At 49.5% G+C, this 21250-nt stretch overlaps 1 protein-coding gene across 3 annotated transcripts in view; it reads left to right on the forward strand.

The window, feature by feature from the left end:
• ARHGEF11 (Rho guanine nucleotide exchange factor 11) overlaps nt 1-21250 on the forward strand; it is a 1841770-nt gene that overhangs the window by 1661736 nt on the left and 158784 nt on the right. For all 3 annotated transcript variants that reach the window (XM_069604553.1, XM_069604546.1, XM_069604551.1), the window contains one exon: nt 8869-8964. In XM_069604553.1, coding sequence (XP_069460654.1) covers nt 8869-8964 — 96 coding nt within the window. The remainder of the gene's footprint in view (nt 1-8868; nt 8965-21250) is intronic.

Below are 21250 nucleotides of genomic sequence, written 5' to 3' on the forward strand. Positions count from 1 at the left end.
CCACCTGTGGTGTCCCCAGGTCTCTATACTCTCCCCATGGCTCTTTAACATCTACCTTGCACTCCTTGCATGCCTCATCTCCTCTTTCTCCTCCAATTTCCAGTGTTAAGCAGAGGACACACAGCTCTTCTTCAGACTCCCTGCTTACCCTCTTGCACCCTCCATAATCCCTGACTTGCCTATCTGCCATCTAGCCTGGTGTGCTTCCGATGATCTCTTTCTCAACGCTGTGTAAAACTGAGATACTTCCCATTGGGACCCCTGCTCCCTCCTCCTTCCCCTCACTCTGGCCTTGGGTTTCTCCCCCTGCACCTTCAGCTGAAGCCAGAAACCTTGGCGTCATCTTCGACTCCTCTCTCCTTCCTCTCTCACACTTAGGACATTGCTAAGAAGCTCTTCCTTCTCAAAGGAATTATACCTTTTCTTACTTTCCTACCAGGCTCAATGTGACTCAAGGCCTGGTTCTCTCTAGACTTGACTACTGTAACAGCCTCTTCCTGAATCTTCCTTCTTCCACTCTGTGACCCCTCCAGCTTATCTAAAATAGAAGCAGCAAGACTTATCCTTAGCCTTAAGCCCAGGGACCGCATCTCTCCTGCACTAAAAAAGTCTTCACTGGCTTCTGGTTGCTGCACGGATGAAATACAAATCCCTCTGCATCATCCACAAGGCTGTCTGGGCCCGGGGACCACACTATCTTCATCTTTATCTCATTAAATACTCTCCCTCTAGACCACTTTGTTCCTCTGGCACCAACTCTTTGTGTGTAAAATATTTTGCTAAACAGAGGGCAGGGGGTCGCTCACTTTCCTCTGCAGGATCCCTCCTATGGAATAGCTTCCCCCGGCCCCTGCACCTTGAGCAAGATCTTCTCAAATTCCACAAGCGCCTTAAAACATTGCTCTTTTGCTCATCCTTCCCTCCTTTTCTCCTCTGCTAATCCCACAGTTGCTGAATTTGTGTCCTTGGCCCTTATGCATCTTCGGGACCTTGACCTCCCACACCCAATTCTTCCCAGCTCCTGTCCATCCACAGCACTTTGCATCTGCGCACCCTCTGCTCTGGAGGCTCGCACTGACAACTCCCGCGACCCATGCCATGTAGCACTCAACAATCCTAGCACTTCGTCTATGGCTCAACCACAAGCTCGGACTCCCCAGCACTTACCCCCTCTTCCCTCTTCCTTTCTGCACTTGCACATTCTGAATAATCACAAGGCATAGTAGGTTTGTCCCTCTCCCCCCACTCTGCTCTTAAGTATTGTGCTGTAATGTATTTCCCACTCTCGAACCCTGATGGCCCTGTGGGCGCTTTGAAACAGTATTTTCTTATTGACTAAGCGCCTAAAAAGCAAACAATAAATAAATAAATGATGACTGGGACCTCTCTGAGGAGGTGCTGCTGGCTGCACGCAGACCGTCCTCAAGATCGCTGTATGCGTACAGATGGGGAAGATTCGAGGTATGGTGCAGGGGAGCGTTGAGATTGACCCTTTCTCTTGCCCCACCCCTACAGGGATGGAGTTCCTTCCGTCACTGTCCTCGTCAGGCCGTCGGGTCACCACAGTCAAAGGATACTTGGCGGCTTTGTCTTTGTTCAAAAGCTCTCCTGATCAAGGGTCTTTCTTTACGATCCCATTTCTAATGGCGCCTCTGTTAGAGCCTTTACATTCTTGTCCTTTGCAGTTGCTCGCCTTGAAAACCGCTTTCATTGTAGCCATCGCATCAGCCAGACGGGTCAGCAAGCTGCAGGCCTCATCTTCCAAGCCACCTTGCCTTGGTTTCTTCCGAGAGAAAGTTTCTCTGAAGGTACAACTCTGATTCCTGGCCAAGGTTGTGTCGGAATTTCACTTGTTCCAGGCCATTGTCCTTCCTGTTTTTTGCCCACCACTGTACCCCTGTGGAGCAGTTTCACAGGCAAGACCCAAAGAGGGAATTTAGTTTCTATGTTGCCAGGACGGCGGAATTCAGGAAGGGTGGACCAGTTGTTTGTGGCCTTCTCTGTGGCTAGGAAGAGCTTAGCTGTTTAAAAACAGACCATATCACAGTGGTTCATGATGTGCATCTGCGAGTGTTATCACAACACAGGGAAAGAGTTGCGTCTGGGCATCATAGCCCATTCCACCAGAGGGGTATCTACCTCATCAGCGCTGCAAAGAGGAGTTCCAGTGAAGGACATTTGCTGGGCAGCAAGCTGCTCCTTGCTACATACCTTTACTAAGCACTACAGCCTGGATGTCGCTCGTGGAGCTGACACTCAATTTGGAAGTGCAGTGTTTGCTGAATCCTCTGCTGTAAATACTTTCATCCCACTTCCAACACCAATACTGCTTTGGGAATCTATCTGATGAGGGATATGCAGGAGAAAGGCAATCCATTGAGGAAGAAATTACTTACCGTAATGTTCCTTCTGTGGATTCTTCTTCCGCAGATTCCTCATCACCCCTCCCATACATCCCCGCTATGAAAGTGTCTGCAGTCAGTGGCTGTCTTTATGTTGGGAGGAAAGATGGTTGTTCTATGGTATCAAGTGCCATTGGCCTCTTTTGGTTCAGTGCCACATTTGGTCTGTGTTCTCTATTTCCCCAACCCCCCAAAAAAAAACAGTTGGGGTTTTTCATTTTCTATTCAGTTTCGGCTGTTTGGCTGTTTCGTTGGTTTTCCTCTGCAGTGGCTGAGCTCGGCAGAGAGGGATCTTACATGGGAACTGAGGTACAGGGGCGTAGTGACGCAGTATATGTACGACGACTGACGTCATGTCCGAAGCCAACGACCGAAGTATCGACGCAAGACGTGAGAAAAGAATCCATAAAAAGATGATTGTGGTAAGTAATTTCCACTTCGAATGGATTCCTTCTTCCAACTGATTCCTCATCTATTATATCTCCCAGCTCAGCTGCGCTTCCTAAACTTTGCTGCTGCCAGTGGGTGCAGCGTGACTCCACGTATGCTCTGCCCGACGCCTCTATGGGCCCCACGCCAGACATGACATCGGGTCCTGCATACAAAGAGGCACCCCGGCTTGGGACCTTAGTTTCTTGTTTGCACACACTCTGCTGAGATACGGACACCGCTTTGTTGGAAGTCATTACCTTTATCATTTTGCACCATGTTGAATCCGACAAAGGCCTAAGGATTTTAATCCATGTCAACTGCGGGTATTAAATGTCTGCCTCTGACCTCCACCAGATCTATCTGTACTGTCTCTGCGTAGAACATAAGACGCAGGATTGCAGGTCGTTTCAGTTGATGCACTCCAGGGCACTACGAGAGCAGGCATCGAAACTAGCTTTTTCCACAAGGGAAGAGGCTACAAACTGACCCATCCAAAGTCGCGGAGTGCCAAACTGAAGAAATATCCCAGTTCTCAAGGACAAAAAGAGTAAGTGCTGCAAAAGGTCCTATTCAGCCAGAGGTTCTTCAAAACATCCTTTTTTTTCTTCCACCTCAAAGAAGTGTCACCATTCCATTTCAGGGAGTACTCTGAGGAGCAGGTGCTGCATATACCCTTTCCCACCCAATCCTCCACACTGGAGGAATGGCAGACTTTGACGTATTTGCCAAGGCACCTGCGCTGACAGCACTGTCTGAGTCCACTGCGTTTGGACGCGCCCACATAGACCCACAAAAGCCTGCAACTGCACGCACTTGGGCTCGGCCTCGACTCCCAACAGCATGGATGTGTCTGTTACACTGCTCCATCTTCCGATATCTTGCTTCACCTCCTCACTCGAAGTCATCTCCAATGCCAAGATTCCTCAGGAGTATTCCCGCTCCCTAGGGGCACATTTATGTCTCGATTGGAAGACATTTACTACAAGGAGGTTGCCCCAGACAAGTTAGGGAATTCCATGAGGAATTTTATTGTGTGGAAGATGACTTGCTGAATCTTGCTGCTGGTTTGCAAGTGGTCTGGACACTTCTCCAGATTTTGACATGTTCCATGTAACTACCCCAGGGGAATCCTCAAGTTTAATTTAATTGTTTTATGGGAAAGGTGGTGGAACTATTTGGGTTCTCTGCCCCTTCAAGCATTTTGAGCTAATGGGCGTTCTTGGTGAAGGTCTGCAGATGGTGAACACCTGCTCTTTAACCCAGCAGCTGAGTCCCCGATGCTCGAATTATGGTAGAAACTTGCTTCAGACTGACTGTGATTTGGCGAGGAAACACAGGGTGGCTCCTTCTGACCCATATTTCCTGTCTTAGCACGCTTCCCCAGAGAACCTGCTGATCCAGGCTGCTACGGCGAACCGGAATACAGCGTCTTTCCCTTCTTTATGCCTGGACAAGGAGAGTTGGGGCTAGATTCCTAGGGAAGGGAGGTTTTTGGCTTTGACATCTTAGAAATGAGGGGCATCCACACCTCTTCTGCCTTGGTCAAATTCTTTGTCTTTGGTCTGCAGTCTTGGGGGCTGCGCAGCACCTCCTTGCAGGAGATTTGTGGGAGTGCTTTGAAGTCCTGGTTAAAGACGACAAGGAGGCGTCCCATCAAATTCTTCAGTCAGTCCTAGATATGGGCGACTGTGTGGCTCATACGATGACTACTGGGATGGTGTTGAGAAGGTTAACCTGGTTGAGGATCTGCGGTTTTGCCCCAGACGTCCAGACTAAACGCATGTTGATGGCAACAATTGTTTTCGGGGCAAACGCTGATTTCCCCCAGAAATTCCAATCCTCAATGAGACTAGCGGTTCAGCAGCAACAGCCTTGAGACAGGACTAGAGCTTGTCAACCTTCACCTCCTACACCCACAGGGGCAGAGGGCAAGCTCCCTCTGGCAAACAGATGCAGCGTCATCAAACTAGGGGTAAAGGCAGAGGGCTTGTCGGCATCCACCCAGTTATCAATTAAGCATCCCTATTTGGTCTTCTGGAAAGAGAAGTTGATGTTGTGAGGGAGGCCATAATTTCTCCTTCAGTAGTACCCGATTTCCAACGGTCTCAAAAGATTAATTTTCCTGACTTTATTTCCTCTGCCCCACCCCAAGGCAGAGGAATGATTCCATCAGTGCCTTAACTACTGTATTTCTCGGATGTGGGAGACCAGGAAATATTACCAGCTTTTTGTTGGTTATGATGGTGCTGTGCCATGCTGGCAGGGCAGTGACCAAACGGACCCTGCCAAGGTGGATCATTCTCTGCACATTGGAATGCTGTGTTCTGGCTGATAAGGATGTGCTTCTAGGACTCATTCCACCAGAGGGCTAGCGGCCCTCTCTGCTCTGCCACGTAGAGTCAATGTTCTTGACACTTGCCAGACAGCTACTTGAGCTTCTCTGCACAGGTATGTGAAGAATGACTGCTTGGATTCTCAGTCACGGGAGGATGTTCGTTTAGGTAGAGTGGTCGGTCAGAATGTTCTGTTTTAGGTGGCGCTTGGGCTCTCCTCCCTCTTCCAGATCAAAAGTACTGCTATGGGTGCAAGGACTGGAACAAAAAGAGTCTTGACATTTAAAGTCGACTATTTGGAGAATAGGGAGTGAGATTCCAACATATGCATCATGGGCCTTAAACAACTGTAGGGTGAATCTACTTTAGCTATGGATCGTCAAGTAAAATCGTTATTAAATTACCTATTTGAGGCTTTCATATTTGACAGGATCCATCGAGCAGGCGGCCCATCTAAAGGTCCTAGATCGGTCCTGGCAAAGTGTCATTATTTTAAGCAGAAGGCAGCCATCTTACTGAAAGCCAGGGAGAAAGATCAGATACTGTTTGATGAGTCGCAAATATAAAGTTTCCAGGACTTGTTCGCAATGAGGCTAATTAAAAGACGAGAATGCGGTCCGCTAACCCAATAGTTAGGACATATGACACCAGTGGGGGTTCCCATTTGCCCTCTCCTTTGAATTTTGTTTGGAGGAATATAGGGTCACCTTGCTGGAAGAGAATGGAAGGAGTCTTGAAACAAATAATGTCAGAGGACCGCAGCCCAGACACGAGGGGAGCCACGAATATAACAGCTCAGCAGAAGGAGAAACTACTGGCTCTCTCGAGAAGATGCTGACAGGCAGGCTCAAGAAAGCACCATTCAAACTTGGGATGGCTGTCCACTGGGGACAGCCAGCTTCCCAGTCTGAACTAGTTTCTCTCAGGCACACAGTAAGACCAAGTACTGGGGCGTTTCGGTTGACATCCTCCACTTCCTGTCCAAGGGAAGCCTGGTGAAGCCAAAGGGGCAAGTGGATCCTCCTCCACCTATCAAGGTAGAAGAGCTAAGAAAGGACAGGCCAGCTGGTTTGAGGCTTAAAAAAGTACAGCCACCATTTTGGGCAAATGGGGTCCCTTGTGTCCCCTACCGCAGCTGCGAAGACAGCCTGCAATGAAAGTTCCCAAAAAGTTGTGGAAAAGGTACACTGCCACCAGGCTAGCCAAACAGATGGACCTGTCACAGTAACCAAAAAGTTACTGGAGAGTCAAGAAAAGGGACACATTGGATCCTTTCAGCACTCCACATACGGTGGGGTGTGCTGATCCCGCAAAATAAAACATGGGTAGGATAAAAAGTATTCCCCTGCCTTGTTAACTTTAAGAGTTTGCCAAGTAAAGGAAAAAACAATCACAGGGAAGCTATAGGAGCCTCCAGCAACACTGCACAGAAAGTACTGTTAGTAAATTGTAGATGCCTTTAAAATTGGAGGAAAGCCTGCCTCTGCAAGTAAATACCAAAAAGAGGTAAAAATGGTTCCAATGATCAGAGTAAAGGAATGAGGGTGTGGAAAAAGGTTCCCACTCACCTAGGAGAACCAGTCAAAAAAATATCAGTCCATCAAGAAGTGCTGGGAGACTCACAGGTGGAGAGATGTTCACACAAAGATAGAAATCTACTCTAACATATACGAAAAGAAGTGGTAGGCGCAAAGGGGAGAGAGGCAAGTTTTCCTGTATGTTCCTTTGCAAAACTGTATGCCGGACAAATAACTGTGCAGCGTTTAAAAAAAAAGGTGTAATAAATTTCACTTTTTCATTCCTAGGCATCAAGGTGCTCTAGGACTGTGCTATACTATAAGGGTGACATTGAACAAACCAGGCGACTTGCTAGGAATTATCCAAATAAATGACTTAACTGCAACTTCTGCTGCAAGGTCTGGTACATATAGGACAAAAGTGAATTACATGCTGGTGAATTTGTGTCCATCAGCTTTTCTTCCTTCCTTGGTAACCTGTTTACAGGCCCTAGTAACACTAGGAAAATGACTTGCTCGTCACAAGATTGTGGGAACAATATTATAATTACTTACCTGTAATTGTGCCATAAGGCCTATTCCCACTTGTCGGAGAAAGGTGGTGGGTACTCATCTGTTAAGGTCGACTTGTAAAGCCTTGCTGCATAATTTGTAATCTTTTTCACTTCCTCACTTCTGGTGACTTCAAACATGCTAGCAAGTGAACCAACCCTGTATTTATTGTGCCACGCTTTTCTTAATTATTCTCAGTCCCTGTGCCTTCCAAAATTCCAAATGGGTACTACCCTAAAGTATGTTCCACATGCTGCTTACTTGTACATACATGTGCATAGGTTCTCCCTCCATATAGCGTGATCCCTGTTTGGATTTTATGTGCTGGTGAAGGAATTGCACAATATATTATTTTGATTGTATATACATATGTTGCTCTGTCTTTATATAGAATAAACCACTATTTTTATAATTGACAGTGTGGACATTCATGCTTTTGTTTTTGTGCTTCTGAACAGTCCTAGGTCCACCCTACATCTCCTGGGAGTAAAGCCATGCCTAGCTTGATGTATGTAGACCGCTCTGCAGCCTTAGGGCATTGTTCCTGAAGGGCCCACCTGGGTCCCTCTAGGGAAAGCTCTCCTGATACAGATTACCACTATTATAATTTCTCTCCATTGCGAGTGTTTGTGTGCTTGTCATTTTTAGTTTTGACCATTAGGTGACATTTAACTACCACCTATAAGCCAAAACCTTTGCATCGGAGTACAACTAGAAGAGAAGTGACATATGAGGGGCACGGTTTATGGGTGGTGTTTGGTTATTTTCCCACCCAGCAACTTCACATTGCCATGTTAATCCCTATGGCCATGTGCACCCATTGCTTGACCCTCTTCTCCCAAACAACATCCTCCAGGGATCTATTTGAGCTAGCTCTGTGAAGCAGTAACCTCAAACGTTGGCCTGTCAGTGTTATTTCTAAACAGTTTGCTGAGATGATGGCTTTTTATTGCAGTTGTAAATTAGCTACTAGTGTACCAAAAATGTCTTAATCAAGTGTGTGTTCTTTGCACTGAATGCCCGTTAAAACGAGCATTGACAAAGCCAACAGTTTAGGCTTTTTGCATAGTAATATGCCCATTTAATCAGACGATTTTTTCATCTTTTGGCCAGGTAGTACTGTCATAGCAGTGCCTGGTAAATGCCCAAACGTTTGTCTTTGCCAATGCTTGTAATGTAAGCACTATGTTCAGTGGATGCTCCTGCTCTCTGGGTGCGAGTGATATTATGTGGTTTGGTTTAATCTATGTGGCATAATGTGTTGTTTGCTCTTTGAATCCTCATTGGAAAAACAAACTTTAACAATCCTGCATCCATTTTCACAAAATGTTTGTTGACTGACAGTGGGAAGAAATGTTGCCAACAAGTCACTCAGCTGGGCGTTCATCCCGAGTGAGCGAAAACAACCTATTTTTCCATCACAACCTTCCAGATGAATTCTTAAAAGGAGTAAAGGATCTGCCGCAATTTCACGGTTTTGTAAATTATGGCACATACATGTGTCTACAAAGCATCTTACTTTTGATAGATTTGCCAAGAAGCGTCAAGCAAAATTGCTCTGTTCACTTTTTTCTCATCACTTTATATTTACTGATCCTGCTTTGCACGGGGGTTTTGTTTATTCTTTTGAAGGTGGAAAGAGCGGATTGAAGAAGCTGTGAAAGGTGCCACGAGGATCAACTCCTGTCCATTGAAGGAAATGGGGAATCATACGCCCCCTGCAGTCAGGTGATGTTCGCAGTAATGCCAGACAAGCGGTGCCCTGGACAGACAGACAGGCACAAAGTGTATGCTGTCCTGTGCCAGATGCGCTTATGTGTTAAAAGGTTCCACAAGGGGCACAGCACAGAAAGCATGCATGATTATGGGTGGCACATTATTTGACTCTAGTTCATATGATGCATTGCTGCCTGTTCTGTTTATTTAAGGGGAAGGACTAATGATGGAGCGGCAGCATGCGCCCAAAGTGCTGCCCGACTCATTACTAGTGCTTATGAGTAAGTTGGCGACTCGAACAGGGTATTCTGGATGAAACACAAAAGCCAACAGCTTTAAAATATGTTTCTGGCATGGAAGGGATATCTGTTAAGATTTTACAAATGTTTATAGTGCTCTCCCAGCACGGCTCTGTGGATTTAAACATTTAGCATATTTTGAGTCAAATGGAATTGATATTGATATTTTATTTCAATCGCGCACGTACACAAGTGTTTCAGAGCGCGACAAGGCAAAGGAGGGGAACAGGGGAGAACAAAACAGCGATCTTACTAGGCCCAGTGACATTGAGAACGCGCATGGGAGAGGGGGAGGGGTTAGTGCATGGAAGGGGGGAGAAGTGAAAAGTGCGAAGAAGAGGAGAAACAGATAAGTGACAATAAATAAATAAAGGCAATAAACAGTTTTAGTGCAGCCAGCAATTTGCAAGTGCTAGGTTTAAGGCAGCAGACAGGGTAGGTCTGATAAATGCAGGAAGAAAAGGGGGGGGGGGGCTGTATGGGTACAAATACAGAACCCAGTGCAAGGGGTAGCCCAGAAGCAGTGCGGGAGGGTGGCAGGGTGAGCAGGTACCTGGGACCGGTGGACAGAGGGTGGCCAGGTGCACGGTGCCAAGAGAGAACAGATCAGTAGGGGAGAGGGGGTGCTTCAGGAACCGGAGATGGTTCTCCTCAACTTTTAGAGTGGCAGGGAGCTGTTCCAGAGGGAGGCCCCAGCCGAAGACCGAGATCTACCCCCTGCTCGTTTCTTTGAAAAATTACTGACCCTGAGGGAGTTGGAGGTAGAGGAGCGAAGAGCTCAAGAGGGGAGGTATTTGGGGAGGGATAGCTGAAGGGTATTTTGGACCCAGGCCCCAGAAAGCCTTGTGGACAATGCAGAGGGTTTTGAATTTAATCCTTGCATTCACTGGGAGCCAATGGAGAGATTTCAGAGCTGAAGAGATACGATCCCAGGGCTTGAGGCCAAGGACAAGTCTCGCAGTCCTGTTCTGGATTAGTTGCAGAGGGCAGAGAGTAGAGGCAGGTAGATTTAAAAAGAGGCTGTTAATAGTCCAAGCTAGAGAGAACCAGAGCTTGGGATACCATGAGCTTCTGAGAGGAAAGGCAGAGTACCTCTGAGGAGGTGGAGTCGGAAATTTGACTTTTTAGTGACCTCAGAGATGTGGGCGGGGAAGGAAAGAGTGGAGTCAAAGATCACCCTGAGGTTCTTAGTCTCGAAGGTGGGAGTAGGAGGAGGACAAAGGGAGGCCGGCCAGAGAGTGAGGGGAAAGGATAGTGAAGGTGTGCCGATGAGGAGGATCACCGTCTTGCTGGCATTCAGACAAAGATCATTGGTGGCACATCAATCTTGAATGGCGGTTAGGCAATCAGAGATGAGAGAGGGAGAGGAGGTGGCAGAGGGCAGCCTGAAAATGAGTTGAGTGTCGTCAGTGTAGCACTGGAAATTGTAGCCGAAAGTGGCAATGCAGTGGGCGAGAGTTGCCAGGTATTGGTTGAAAAGCCAGGGCGAGAGGTTAGACCCCTCGGGAGCACCACAGGTAGAGAGGAAGATAGATGAAAGGAAGGACCCAAGTTGGACCTGGGAGGGACGATCTGAGAGGAGAGAGGTCAGCCAGGCCAGAGCTTGATCAGTGATACCCAGGTTTTCACGGAGACAGTTGAGCAGGATGGTATGGTTGACTGTGTCGAAGGCAGAAGAGAGATCGAGGAGGATGAGGACAGAGGGAATGTTAGAGTCAAGGTTGGAGAGCAGATCTTCACAGATGTTCAGGAGAGCAGTTTCCATGCTTCTGGCAGCTCTGAAGCCAGACTAGCGGTCATCGAGACAGCCAACAGAATTGGAATAAAGGTTGAGCTGAGAGATGCCCAACCTTTCCAGGAGTTTGCCAAGAAAGGGATTAATGGAAATTGGACGATAGTTACCTGGACAAGAAGGATCAGCTGTGGGTTTCTTGAGAAGAGGATGCACAAAGGAGTGCTTCAGAGGGGAGGGGGAAAGGATCCCGAGGCAAAGGAGTGGTTGCAAAAATCAGCAAGGGCCGGAGCGAGGATGTCGGTGTGGTCCTTGATGGTTTTAGAGGAACAGGGATGAACCTGTTTTGACGAGGCTTTCATAGATTGGACTTGTCTAGCGACCTCATCAGGGGAGAAAAGAGGAACGGACGAGAAGGATTGCGGGGGGGGGGTTAAGGAGGGTCAGCAAGCACAGATTGGGAGGGGAGAGGAGCAGTGTGGGTGGAAAGGGTGGACAGGATGTCCTGGGTTTTTTAAATGAAGTGAGTGGCAATGGCATTGCAAAGAGCCTGAGAGGCAACAGGAGGGGTAGAGACTGCGAGGGTTGGCCAGCTCCTTGCAGATTTTAAAGAGTTCGGCAGAGTTGTTAGATGCCGCAGAGACACGAGCTTGAATGTGGATTCTCTTCTTGGTGAGGACAGAGAGTCGATATTGCCTTCGTAGCAGGCGATAGGCCAGTTTGTCAGAGGATGAACAGGAAGTCCTCCATTTCCTCTCAGCCGCCCTACACTTACGTTTAAGTGTAGCTAGGTCAGAGTCATACCAGGAATTGCACTTGGCTTTGGACTTCAAACAGATCCTCATGACAGGGGCAAGAGCATCAAGCGTATCAGAAATTGTAGAGTAGAGACAGGGCTGTGTCAGGATGTGTGACAGCCAAAGGTGGAGGGGGGTGGGGGAGAAAGTAGCGGCAAAAGCCTCAACTGACACACTCTTCATGGGCCGATGTCTGAGAAGGTAGGTGGCAGTGTTGGGGTAGGCTTGGCTTGGGGGGGGGGGGGAGAGGGAGGGATGAGAGGAGGGAGTGATCGCTCCAGGAGAGAGGAGTGGTCAGAGGGATGGAGAGGGGGAGGTCCGAGGAGATCAAGACATCGAGTGTGTGCCCTGCAGAGTGAGTCGGGCCAGAGGGGAGGAAGGACAGGGAGAGGGAATGATTTATAAAGCACCCGATTTTCTCCCTGTGTCTTCTGTGATATTTTACTCAGCCAAATCGCGCTGGTTGAATCTCCACGCAATTGCTGTTCATTCACGAAGCCGGGTACGCGGCCTACATGAGTGCGTATCCAGAGCCTAGTCCATTGTGATCGGGGCATTGGATTTGTTTGTATAATCTGTAAAATGGACAGATATTCTTTGTGTTTATTTTAAATGCTAATTATTTCTTGCAATAAGCAACAGGTGCTGTGTGTGTGTGTGTGTACGTTGATGTGCTGCAAAATGTACGGGTGTGTGAGGTCTTTCCTCACGCTATTAAGGACACTGTAACTCAGTCGAGAGTGCATACTCATTATAATCACTGTACACCAGCTATGAAGTATGTTGATGGGAAGTGAGGGGTGGGATCCTCTCCTCCAAATGTACACTTCTATAATGTTGAGCTGTCTCACATGTGCCTCAGTGACACAACTCTAACTCTTGTTCCGAATCATTCTATAAAAAGATTGAAGGCTGAGCATATTGTATGCGTTAGTTTTCCAAAGGCACATGTGCCACCTATGGGTGCTTTGGGCACCGTAACAAATGCTACATATGACCTCACACGGTTCAAGCGTTTGTAGTGGTCTATTTTCTCACTTGGGCTGCTAATATATATTTTTTTAATGGCCTTTTTCTTCGGTACAAATAAGCCTCAGGGTCCACTCACAAAGGCCCCTTGTTCACAACAGGCCTGTGGATAGTCGTGCAAATCTGAGTCCAAATATACCCCTCTGGGCTGCAACAACTGTGTCTGGGTCCAAAGAAAAGGTCTCCAGAAGTAAATACAATTATCTAGCGAGTTTCTATTCCTTGTTTCGATTATGCCTTCCTGGGATATATGCTCCCTCTGCAGTCGCTCACTAACCACCCCGTCTTTCTGGCTCTGTGATTGTCACTTCAGCTCTTATGCGTCTTGTCTTCATCAATTGGGATATCCACTTGTGTGAGTCACTGATCTCATGTGCGCGTGCACGTTCGGCATTGGCCGGGAGGAAGTGGCCGGTGTAGGGAAGGCTGGCCAGTTGAGCTTCTCTGCAGTGTAGGTATGCCTAACCTTGCTCCCTCCCCGTCTTTCTTAGTGTCATGACTTTAGTCCCATAACCCTATCCTTTTCTGCCTGCTCAACTAGTTGCCTCAGTCTCATTCCTACAGGCAGCTCCCTCCTGTCTCTATGCATCCTTTCCTCTGACTTATGTTCATCTCCGTGACACCTGGCCACATGCCTATACCTCCACCCAAACTCCAATCACATTCCTTTTCTGCGTCATTTCAGTTTTTCTCCAACCTCCTCCTGACTTCTTTCGCCTTCCCTTTCCTAGGTTTCCTCCTTACCCCCTTCTCTTTTCTTCTCTCCTCACATGCACCAACTCCATGCTCTGTTTCCATCATCCTTCCAGGGTCCCGCTTTTTCAGCTTTGGTTTTCTCTCCAGGCCCCCTACTTCCTCTGTCACTTTAGGCTATGGCATGCCGATGCCTCCAGCCTCCTTCACTGAACTCACCTCCCAGGTTATCTCCAACCTCTGTATCCCCTCGTCCCCTACTTTAATATCCCCTCCAACTACCTGTCTGTTTCTGCTCCTCGCCACCTTTAATATTTATAATATCCTCCTTCACACACTCCACTACTTCTCCATCCTACCATTTACGCTCTAAACCTCACTGCCTCCTTATTCTCCTTTGCCTTTCATGATTCTCTCCTACTCACCACTCCTGTAACAGTCCTACTCTTCTAATGGATTATTTCCTCCCACAGATTCCTGATCTATGATAATTGTAGAAACCTTTACGCCACCAGCGGGCACAGCGCAGCTCCAACCAACGCCCCTAAGCACCCTGTGCCAGACATGTTGGAGCCACTATATATTTTAGGTGCTGCAAACCTGTGACCGTAGTTTTTTTCTTTTCTGCGTACTTTACTTGCTTAGATTTTGCAAAGGAAAAAAAAAAGGCATAACCCCTCAAAGACCTGAGGCTTCAGGCCATGCGCGGATTGTGGTCTGCAGACTTTGGTCCTCAAACCCCGCAGAATTTGTCTGTATGGCTTGGGGTCAAACATGATTCTCAGCATTGCGGGTCGTACCAATTCATGCACCCAAAACCTCTCCAGGAGCGGAACTCTTTTCCTTTTTTCCACAATGAAAAAGGCAATGAAAAGCGATCTCGATTGAGGTCACAGAGCACCGAGGGCAGTTTAGAAGACATGTCCGTAGTCAAAAAGGAGAAGAAGCAGCACTTTGAGAGGTCCCACTCACTGAGCAGCTCCTCTCGCCACCATTCTTCTTCTCGTCAAAGAGGAGTCACTGCTCCAAAGACTCAGCGGAAGCTGCGTCACAGACACAATCTTCCTCCCAATCCTCCACCCCGAAAGAATGGAAAGCCTTTAGGAGAAAGATGCCTTGCGACCTTTGCACCAACGGCGCCATCAGTGTCAACTGCGCTTGAACAAGCCGTCAGGCACACAGCGAAGGACCGCAACTGTTGACATGGATTTCCAAAATCTACCCGGGTGGTGGAATTTGGGAGACCAAGTAGGGCGAAGTCCAGGAGAGAGCTGGTTGTTGAGACCGGTTGTTACCATGGGGCCTGGAGTGAAAGCACCGACAAGGTCCTTCTTGAGATCAGGACAGAGAAGTAGGGCTTCACTGGGACTTGGCTGGAGGCAATCTTGATCAACTGCAACATTCCTTCTCTGGTCGTCAGTAGGCTGCACTTCTTCGGGTCTTGTCTCATACGATGATCCGTCAAATGGCTACAGGAGTCCTCCTTTTATCGAAGATATGTACTGGAATCTCACCTAGTTTCACTAATGGCATGCCAGTGGTCTGGACACCGCCACCTAATTGGATTTGTTGAGGGCCTCTCAATATTGAAAGCTACATGCGTTCTTCCTGAGAACCATTGCTAAGGTCGTAGATATCCGGGGTCAGCAGGCTCCTCCAAAGCCGGTGGTGTGGACTTTAATCTTAAGGACATTCTGGACAAGAATAGCCCCAAAGAGAGTTCTGCCTTTTGATGCAGAAGTAGATGTTCTGGTGATGGCTGCTTGGTTGAAACCCACCACCACACTGGTTGTAGACCATGAACTTAGAAAGAAACATCTTCCCGTCACAAACACCACTCCTGAGAGTCTGTTGTTCAGGCCTCCTACGGTGGATCACTGTTAGCTACGTTTCCATCCTCGTCCCACATAGAGAAAACAAGAATTTGGCATATTTTGGTCAAAAGGTTTTTGCCTCTGGCAGCCTACCCCTAAGGGTTGTGAATGCCACCTGTGTTAAGGCTAAATACACCCACGGTTTGGGGTATGTGACTGCCGAGGTGGCAGAGAATCTCCCTTTGCACGAGATAAGAAGCTTCACCTCCTTTGTTAATGATGGGAAGAAGACAGCCCTTCAGATCCACCAGTCGGGCCTGGACACGGCATACTGTGTGGCAAGTACAGGCTCTATCACCTGCAGGCATTCATGGATGTGGATGTCTAGTTTTGCTCTCAACGTCCTGTCTAAAATCTTGGACATGCCTTTTGATAGTTTTTAGGGCAACCATTTGTCTTACGCACTGAGGGGTAGGAGTGATAGAAAATTACTAGAGTTGGCTGCTGCGTGTTGTGGTGTTCAAGAGGAAATGCCCTAACTTCTTAAGGAAAAAGTGTAAGGTCAGTGCAGTAGGATTGGTGTTCACACTACCCTTACACTGCCTTTAGATACTGACTACCTTTTTGGTAAAAGATGGATGTGTTTTTGGGTGAAGTTTAAAACCTCCAAAGACACTGCTAAGTCCCTTGGAGTGGCCATCAAACAAGATCCTGCCAGTCACTGTTCCTATTGGGATTATCCAACTTTCAACCAGTGTGCAAGAAGTCTCATGCACTCTGGTGGGGGAAACACAACTGACCCTGCTTACCAAAGTAGAGACAGAGGAGCTAAGAGAAGAGGAGTTTACTCTCTGGTACCAAAGGAGGACATGGCCCTGCATCCCATCTTGGGTCTGAGGCTATTGTATGTGTACCTGTTTATGCAAAGTTTCAGGATGGTCACTCTAACCCAGATCCTTCAGGATGCCTACTTCCACGTGCCAATCCCAGCCACAAACCTCCAGTGCTTCCTGTGGTTGAAGTGGAACACACATTTCTAGTTACCTATTCACCCGAGTCCCCTGAACACCCTTGATCAGAACCAAGGCAAAGGAAAATAGGGCCAAACGATTTCAAGAACTTCTACGGCGGTCCCAGAGTAAATCAGAGTACATTAGGTGAGTAAATCTACCTGTTGCTACCCGCCACCCATCCAAAGGTTTTAACAGGTGTAAAGACCTTACCCTACCTCCCCCTTGCTTGACTGCGATCAGTGGAGTTCTGATCAAGGATCCTTCCCTGGGCTTCCTCTAAGGTGGTTGGTGTTAGTAAAGATTTTCTTTTCTACTTTCCTGAGGTCTTTGAGACACCTTTTTTCCTTTGTTTTGACTCCTGTCCTGACTTTTTGAGGCAAGTAAAGTCACCTGCTTTACTCTTTTTGCTCATTCTTATGTGGAAACTAATTAGTCCCTAAGACTATCCATACCAAGAGACTCTCTCTTTATGGATTCCTTGTATTTTTACAACTGCACATATCACCCTAAAATGAAGTGCAGTTAGGATACTTTGTAACCAGTATGGTGGCTTTTTGGCTGCAATTACAATGGGCCTACGATGATCTGGTGGCAGTGGATATTTTTCTACCCTATTTTATAATCATGCACTTTTTCATGTACTGCAATTCGCTACAGAGTGGCTAACACTCTAAAATGTCAGGTTTTTGCCTGTCCTTTGCCATATTATTCGCTGACCTTCCTTTTCTCTTGGTTGCTGAATTGCCACATATGGGAAACCCTTTCCTGGGTAAAGCTGCTACTAAGCAGATCGTACCAAGGTTAATATGTATATATTAGTAGTGACTGTTTTAGTGTGTTACTTGTGTGTGACTTTTAATTGATAAAGAGTTGTCTTTATTCTAAATAAATGACTATTCTCCAGCATGGGGTCTGGCATGGATTCACATGCTCATGAATATTCCCCGTCAGGCCGGGAATCCTCGGTATAGAAAAAAATCAGTATCAGTATCGGTTTCTTTTCTGATCTGTCTTTCTTAGTAGTAACCAATCACTGGTCTCTGGGTCATACTGCCCCCAGCCAATGACTGCCCTCTCCCTAAGCCCCGCCTCCGGCAGCCATCCTCAGATTTTTACCGCACGTTCAAGTGTTGGGAGTCCTCGTGCTGTAGCTCTCAAGCTTTTGCTGCGTTTTCGTGCTTTTTCAGGAGATTTTTCTAATTTTTCGGTTAAATAGAGCCTCAAGCTCCACCGTTTCTACATCCGATCAACGGGGATCCGTTTCGGAGTTTTCTACGCCCCTCAAGGGTGAAGATTTCATCGAGTTACGCTTTTGGAGGATTCCAGAAGTTCCAAGGCCTACCCCGGACATGGCCCAGGAGAAAGGAAGCTCGACGCCCGGGAAGCTGTTCAGGACCTGCCCTGGATGCCAGCTTCAGAATATTTTCAAGGAGGACAAGCATTCGTTATGCCTCTACTGTCTCCATGAGGACAAGACGCACAAGGAGAAGGACTGTGCGTTTTGTGGGGAACATGTCGGAGCGGACCATGAAGGATCGCCACCTCCGTCTCGCCAACTGGCTGGAAGGGAAGAGCGTGTCATGCTAGAAGTAGAAAAAGAAGTCCGAGCGGTTTTCTAAGTCCTGTGAGGGTGCCCCGGCGACGGGGGCCCAACAAAAAGGCTAAGCACTGCGAGTCCGCGGGCACCAGGAGCGCCGAACGGTCGGGCTCCTTGGCTGCCAGGCAGGGCGCATCCTCCCCGGCGCCATCAACCACGAGCCAACGCTCTGGCTCGGGTAACAGGAAGTCAGAGAACCTGGAGAAGCTTCTGGAGAGGCCCCGGTCGATCTCGAAGATTCTGGCAGAGGGGGAGCGAGGCTCGGACCCTCCCCCCAAGGTGAAGGCCCCAGGCGTCCAGAGGTGACAATGGCCTTCTAATTCACCCTGCTAAGACCTCGATTGAGGATGTCGCCGTGGCCGTGGCTCAGCCTGTGGAGGCTACACCAGTGGAGGCGCCCTCAGGACCCAGAGTCTCCCTGCCACCACGGAGGGAGTCGTCTTTCAAGCCCATTGAGAAGACCCCCACGAAGTCCTCGTTGGAAAAGGTGGGGGAGGGGCTGGTGGCCATCGTGGATACGGACACGACCTCTGAAGAAGAGCTCATCGAAGTCGTAGAAGAGGCCCAGCCCATTGGGAGGTATCCCGACGAGGGCGAAGACGAGAGCCACGGTGTCGCCGACAAGGCTCCTCAAGAGCCCTCGCGCCCGTCGTTTCGGGCGCCGCAGGACACCTCGGCGGCCATTTTGTCAGCGATTCAGTCCTTATGCTCGGAGAGAAGGACATAGTTGCCCCTTCCCCCGACGGAGGTACCTGAGCCAGACCCGACGGGGGAACCGGAGCCAGGACCTTTGGAGAGTCCACCGCATAAGAGGAGGAGGACGTATCCTACGCCACCTCTCCCACCTCTGCGGCCTGCTCTGCCTTCCCCCCGGTCTAATACCCACGGGGATGATACAGGCACAGACACGGCTACGACAGGTACAGATGACGACGGAGGCGACGACGGGACGTTTCCCCTGTCGACCCCTGCTCGGGCGTCCCCGTCCGACGAGATTGGATCCTTTCATGCCATGATTTCCAGGGCATCCGAGCTTTTCCAGCTCTGTCCAGAAGAAAAGAAGAAAGTAGGGTTCCTATACCAACGGCGCGAGGCTAAAAGGAAGACGGTCCTCGCCGTTCCGCTTCTTGATGACATCTGGGATGAGGGGCTCGCCCTCCTCAAGAACCCTGCCACGGTGCCGGCAAAAGAGGGACCGGTACGAGAAGAAGTACCGGGTCCCCGACGCTGCCCCCTGGTGCCTTCGGGCACAACCTACCTCGGATTCGGTCGTCTCGGCGGCGGCAAAGAAGAAAGCTGGGGGGGCATCGGCCTCGACATCAACTTCCCCGCCGGACGGCGAGGGCAGGAAGTTGGACACGATGGGACGACGGATCATCTCATCCGCAGCAACGTCTATCAAGGCGGCCAACGCCCTGGCTATCGTAGCCCGCTACGACAGGGAGTTGTGGTTCAAAATCGTCCCTCTGTTAGACTTCCTTCCGGACGCCAAAAGGGCTGAGGCCCTTGAAATCCTACAGGAGGGGGAGATTGCTTCGGACCACGCCATCACGGTGGCAACGGACATCGCCGACACCGGTTTCCGTCAGTTGGGCAACGGTGTTTGCTTGAGACGACGAGGATGGCTCAAGGCCACTTGATTTCCGCCAGGACGTATAAACCAAGGTTTTGGACATGCCCTTTGACGGGAACAACCTGTTTGGGAAGGCGGTTGATGAGTCCCTTCAGGCCATCAAGACACACACCGAGACTGCCCGGGCACTGGGAGTGCTCCAACGACGACGGCCATCCTTTCGGAGCTCCGGAGGCAGACAAGGTGCCTCCAAGGAATCCGGCAGTGGCTCCTCCACTTACCGCCAAGCGGCAAGATCTTCGTCCCAGGAAGCCTACAGGGGACGCGGCAAGTCAGGTGGTGCCTGTCGTCGTCGACAAGGAGGTCAAGGAGGCAAGGCAGCCTCCAAACAAGATTGAACCGACCGTGGGGTCGGGCCCCCGCCGAATCACCCCGGTGGGAGGCCGGCTTGCGAGGTTCGTCAGCGTGTGGGAGTCCATCTCCACTGACCGTTGGGTGCTGGACGCCCTGGCCCAAGGGCACGCCCTCGAGTTTCAGAAGAAGTGCCCTCGCGTTCCATCCGTGGCCAGGAAGGAAAATCACATCCCTCAATTACTGTTGGAAGTAAGGGCGATGCTCAAGAAGGGTGCCATCGAGCTCGTCCCAAAGAGGCTTCGGGGCTCCGGAGTTTACTCAAGGTACTTCCTCGTAAAAAAGAAGACAGGAGGATGGCGCCCCATCCTGGACCTACGACGACTGAACAAGTACATCAAGGCACAGAAGTTCCATATGGTCACCCTCCAGCATGTGCTGGGACAGCTGGAGGAGGGCGATTTCCTGTCGTCGTTGGACTTGGAGGATGCGTACTTCCACATCCCCATTCTAAAAAGACACCGAAAGTTCCTCGGGTTCGTGGTCCAAGGGCGGCCCTACCAGTTCAAGGCCTTCCCGTTCGGATTGAAGTCAGCACCTAGGGTGTTCACCAAGTGCCTCGCACTGGTGGTGGCGCGGCTGCGCCTACAGGGGATCCACGTCTACCTCTACCTGGACGACTTGCTCATCCGGGCAAGGACAAGGGAGCTCGCCGTGGAGCACACTGCGAAGACCGTCCAGCTGCTCACAGACCTGGGATTCTCCATCAACTTTCCGAAATCCTACCTGGTTCCGTCGCAAGTTGCCCTGTTTCTGGGAGCCAAGCTCGACACAGTGGCGCGGCTGGCCTCGCCGTCGGAGGAAAGGACCAGGACCATTCTGGGCAAAGTGCAGCGTCTGCTGGCCACGGACATGGCCAGGGTAAGATCCATAAAGTCCCTCCTCGGAATGATGTCCTCCTGCATTTATCTGATGCGCCTTTGCAGGCTTCGGATGAGACCCTTACAGGAGTTCCTCGACGCCCGCTGGATCCAGTCGACGGGCAGCTTCGAGGACAGGATCCCTCAACTAGACGTTCCGTCAGGCGATCCGGTGGTGGAGTACCCGCGCCCATCTGTCGGCAGGCACAGACTTTCAGACCCCAGCTCACCAGATGTCGGTGACGACGGACGCCTCCCTGGAAGGTTGGGGAGCACACTCCGGAGATCTTCACGCGAGAAGCCTTTGGCACCCGGAGGAGAAGTCTCTCCACATCAACATCTTGGAGCTCCGCGCAGTGTTCTGGGCCCTCAGGTCCTTTCTTCCGTCCCTCAAGGGCAAGGTGGTGAGGATCTTCACCGACAAACACCACCACGATGTTCTACATCTGGAAGCAGGGCGGAACCAGGTCCCCGGCCCTA

This window comes from Ambystoma mexicanum, chromosome 1p (assembly GCF_040938575.1).
Source record: "Ambystoma mexicanum isolate Mex_15411 chromosome 1p, UKY_AmexF1_1, whole genome shotgun sequence".
NCBI lineage: Eukaryota > Metazoa > Chordata > Amphibia > Caudata > Ambystomatidae > Ambystoma > Ambystoma mexicanum.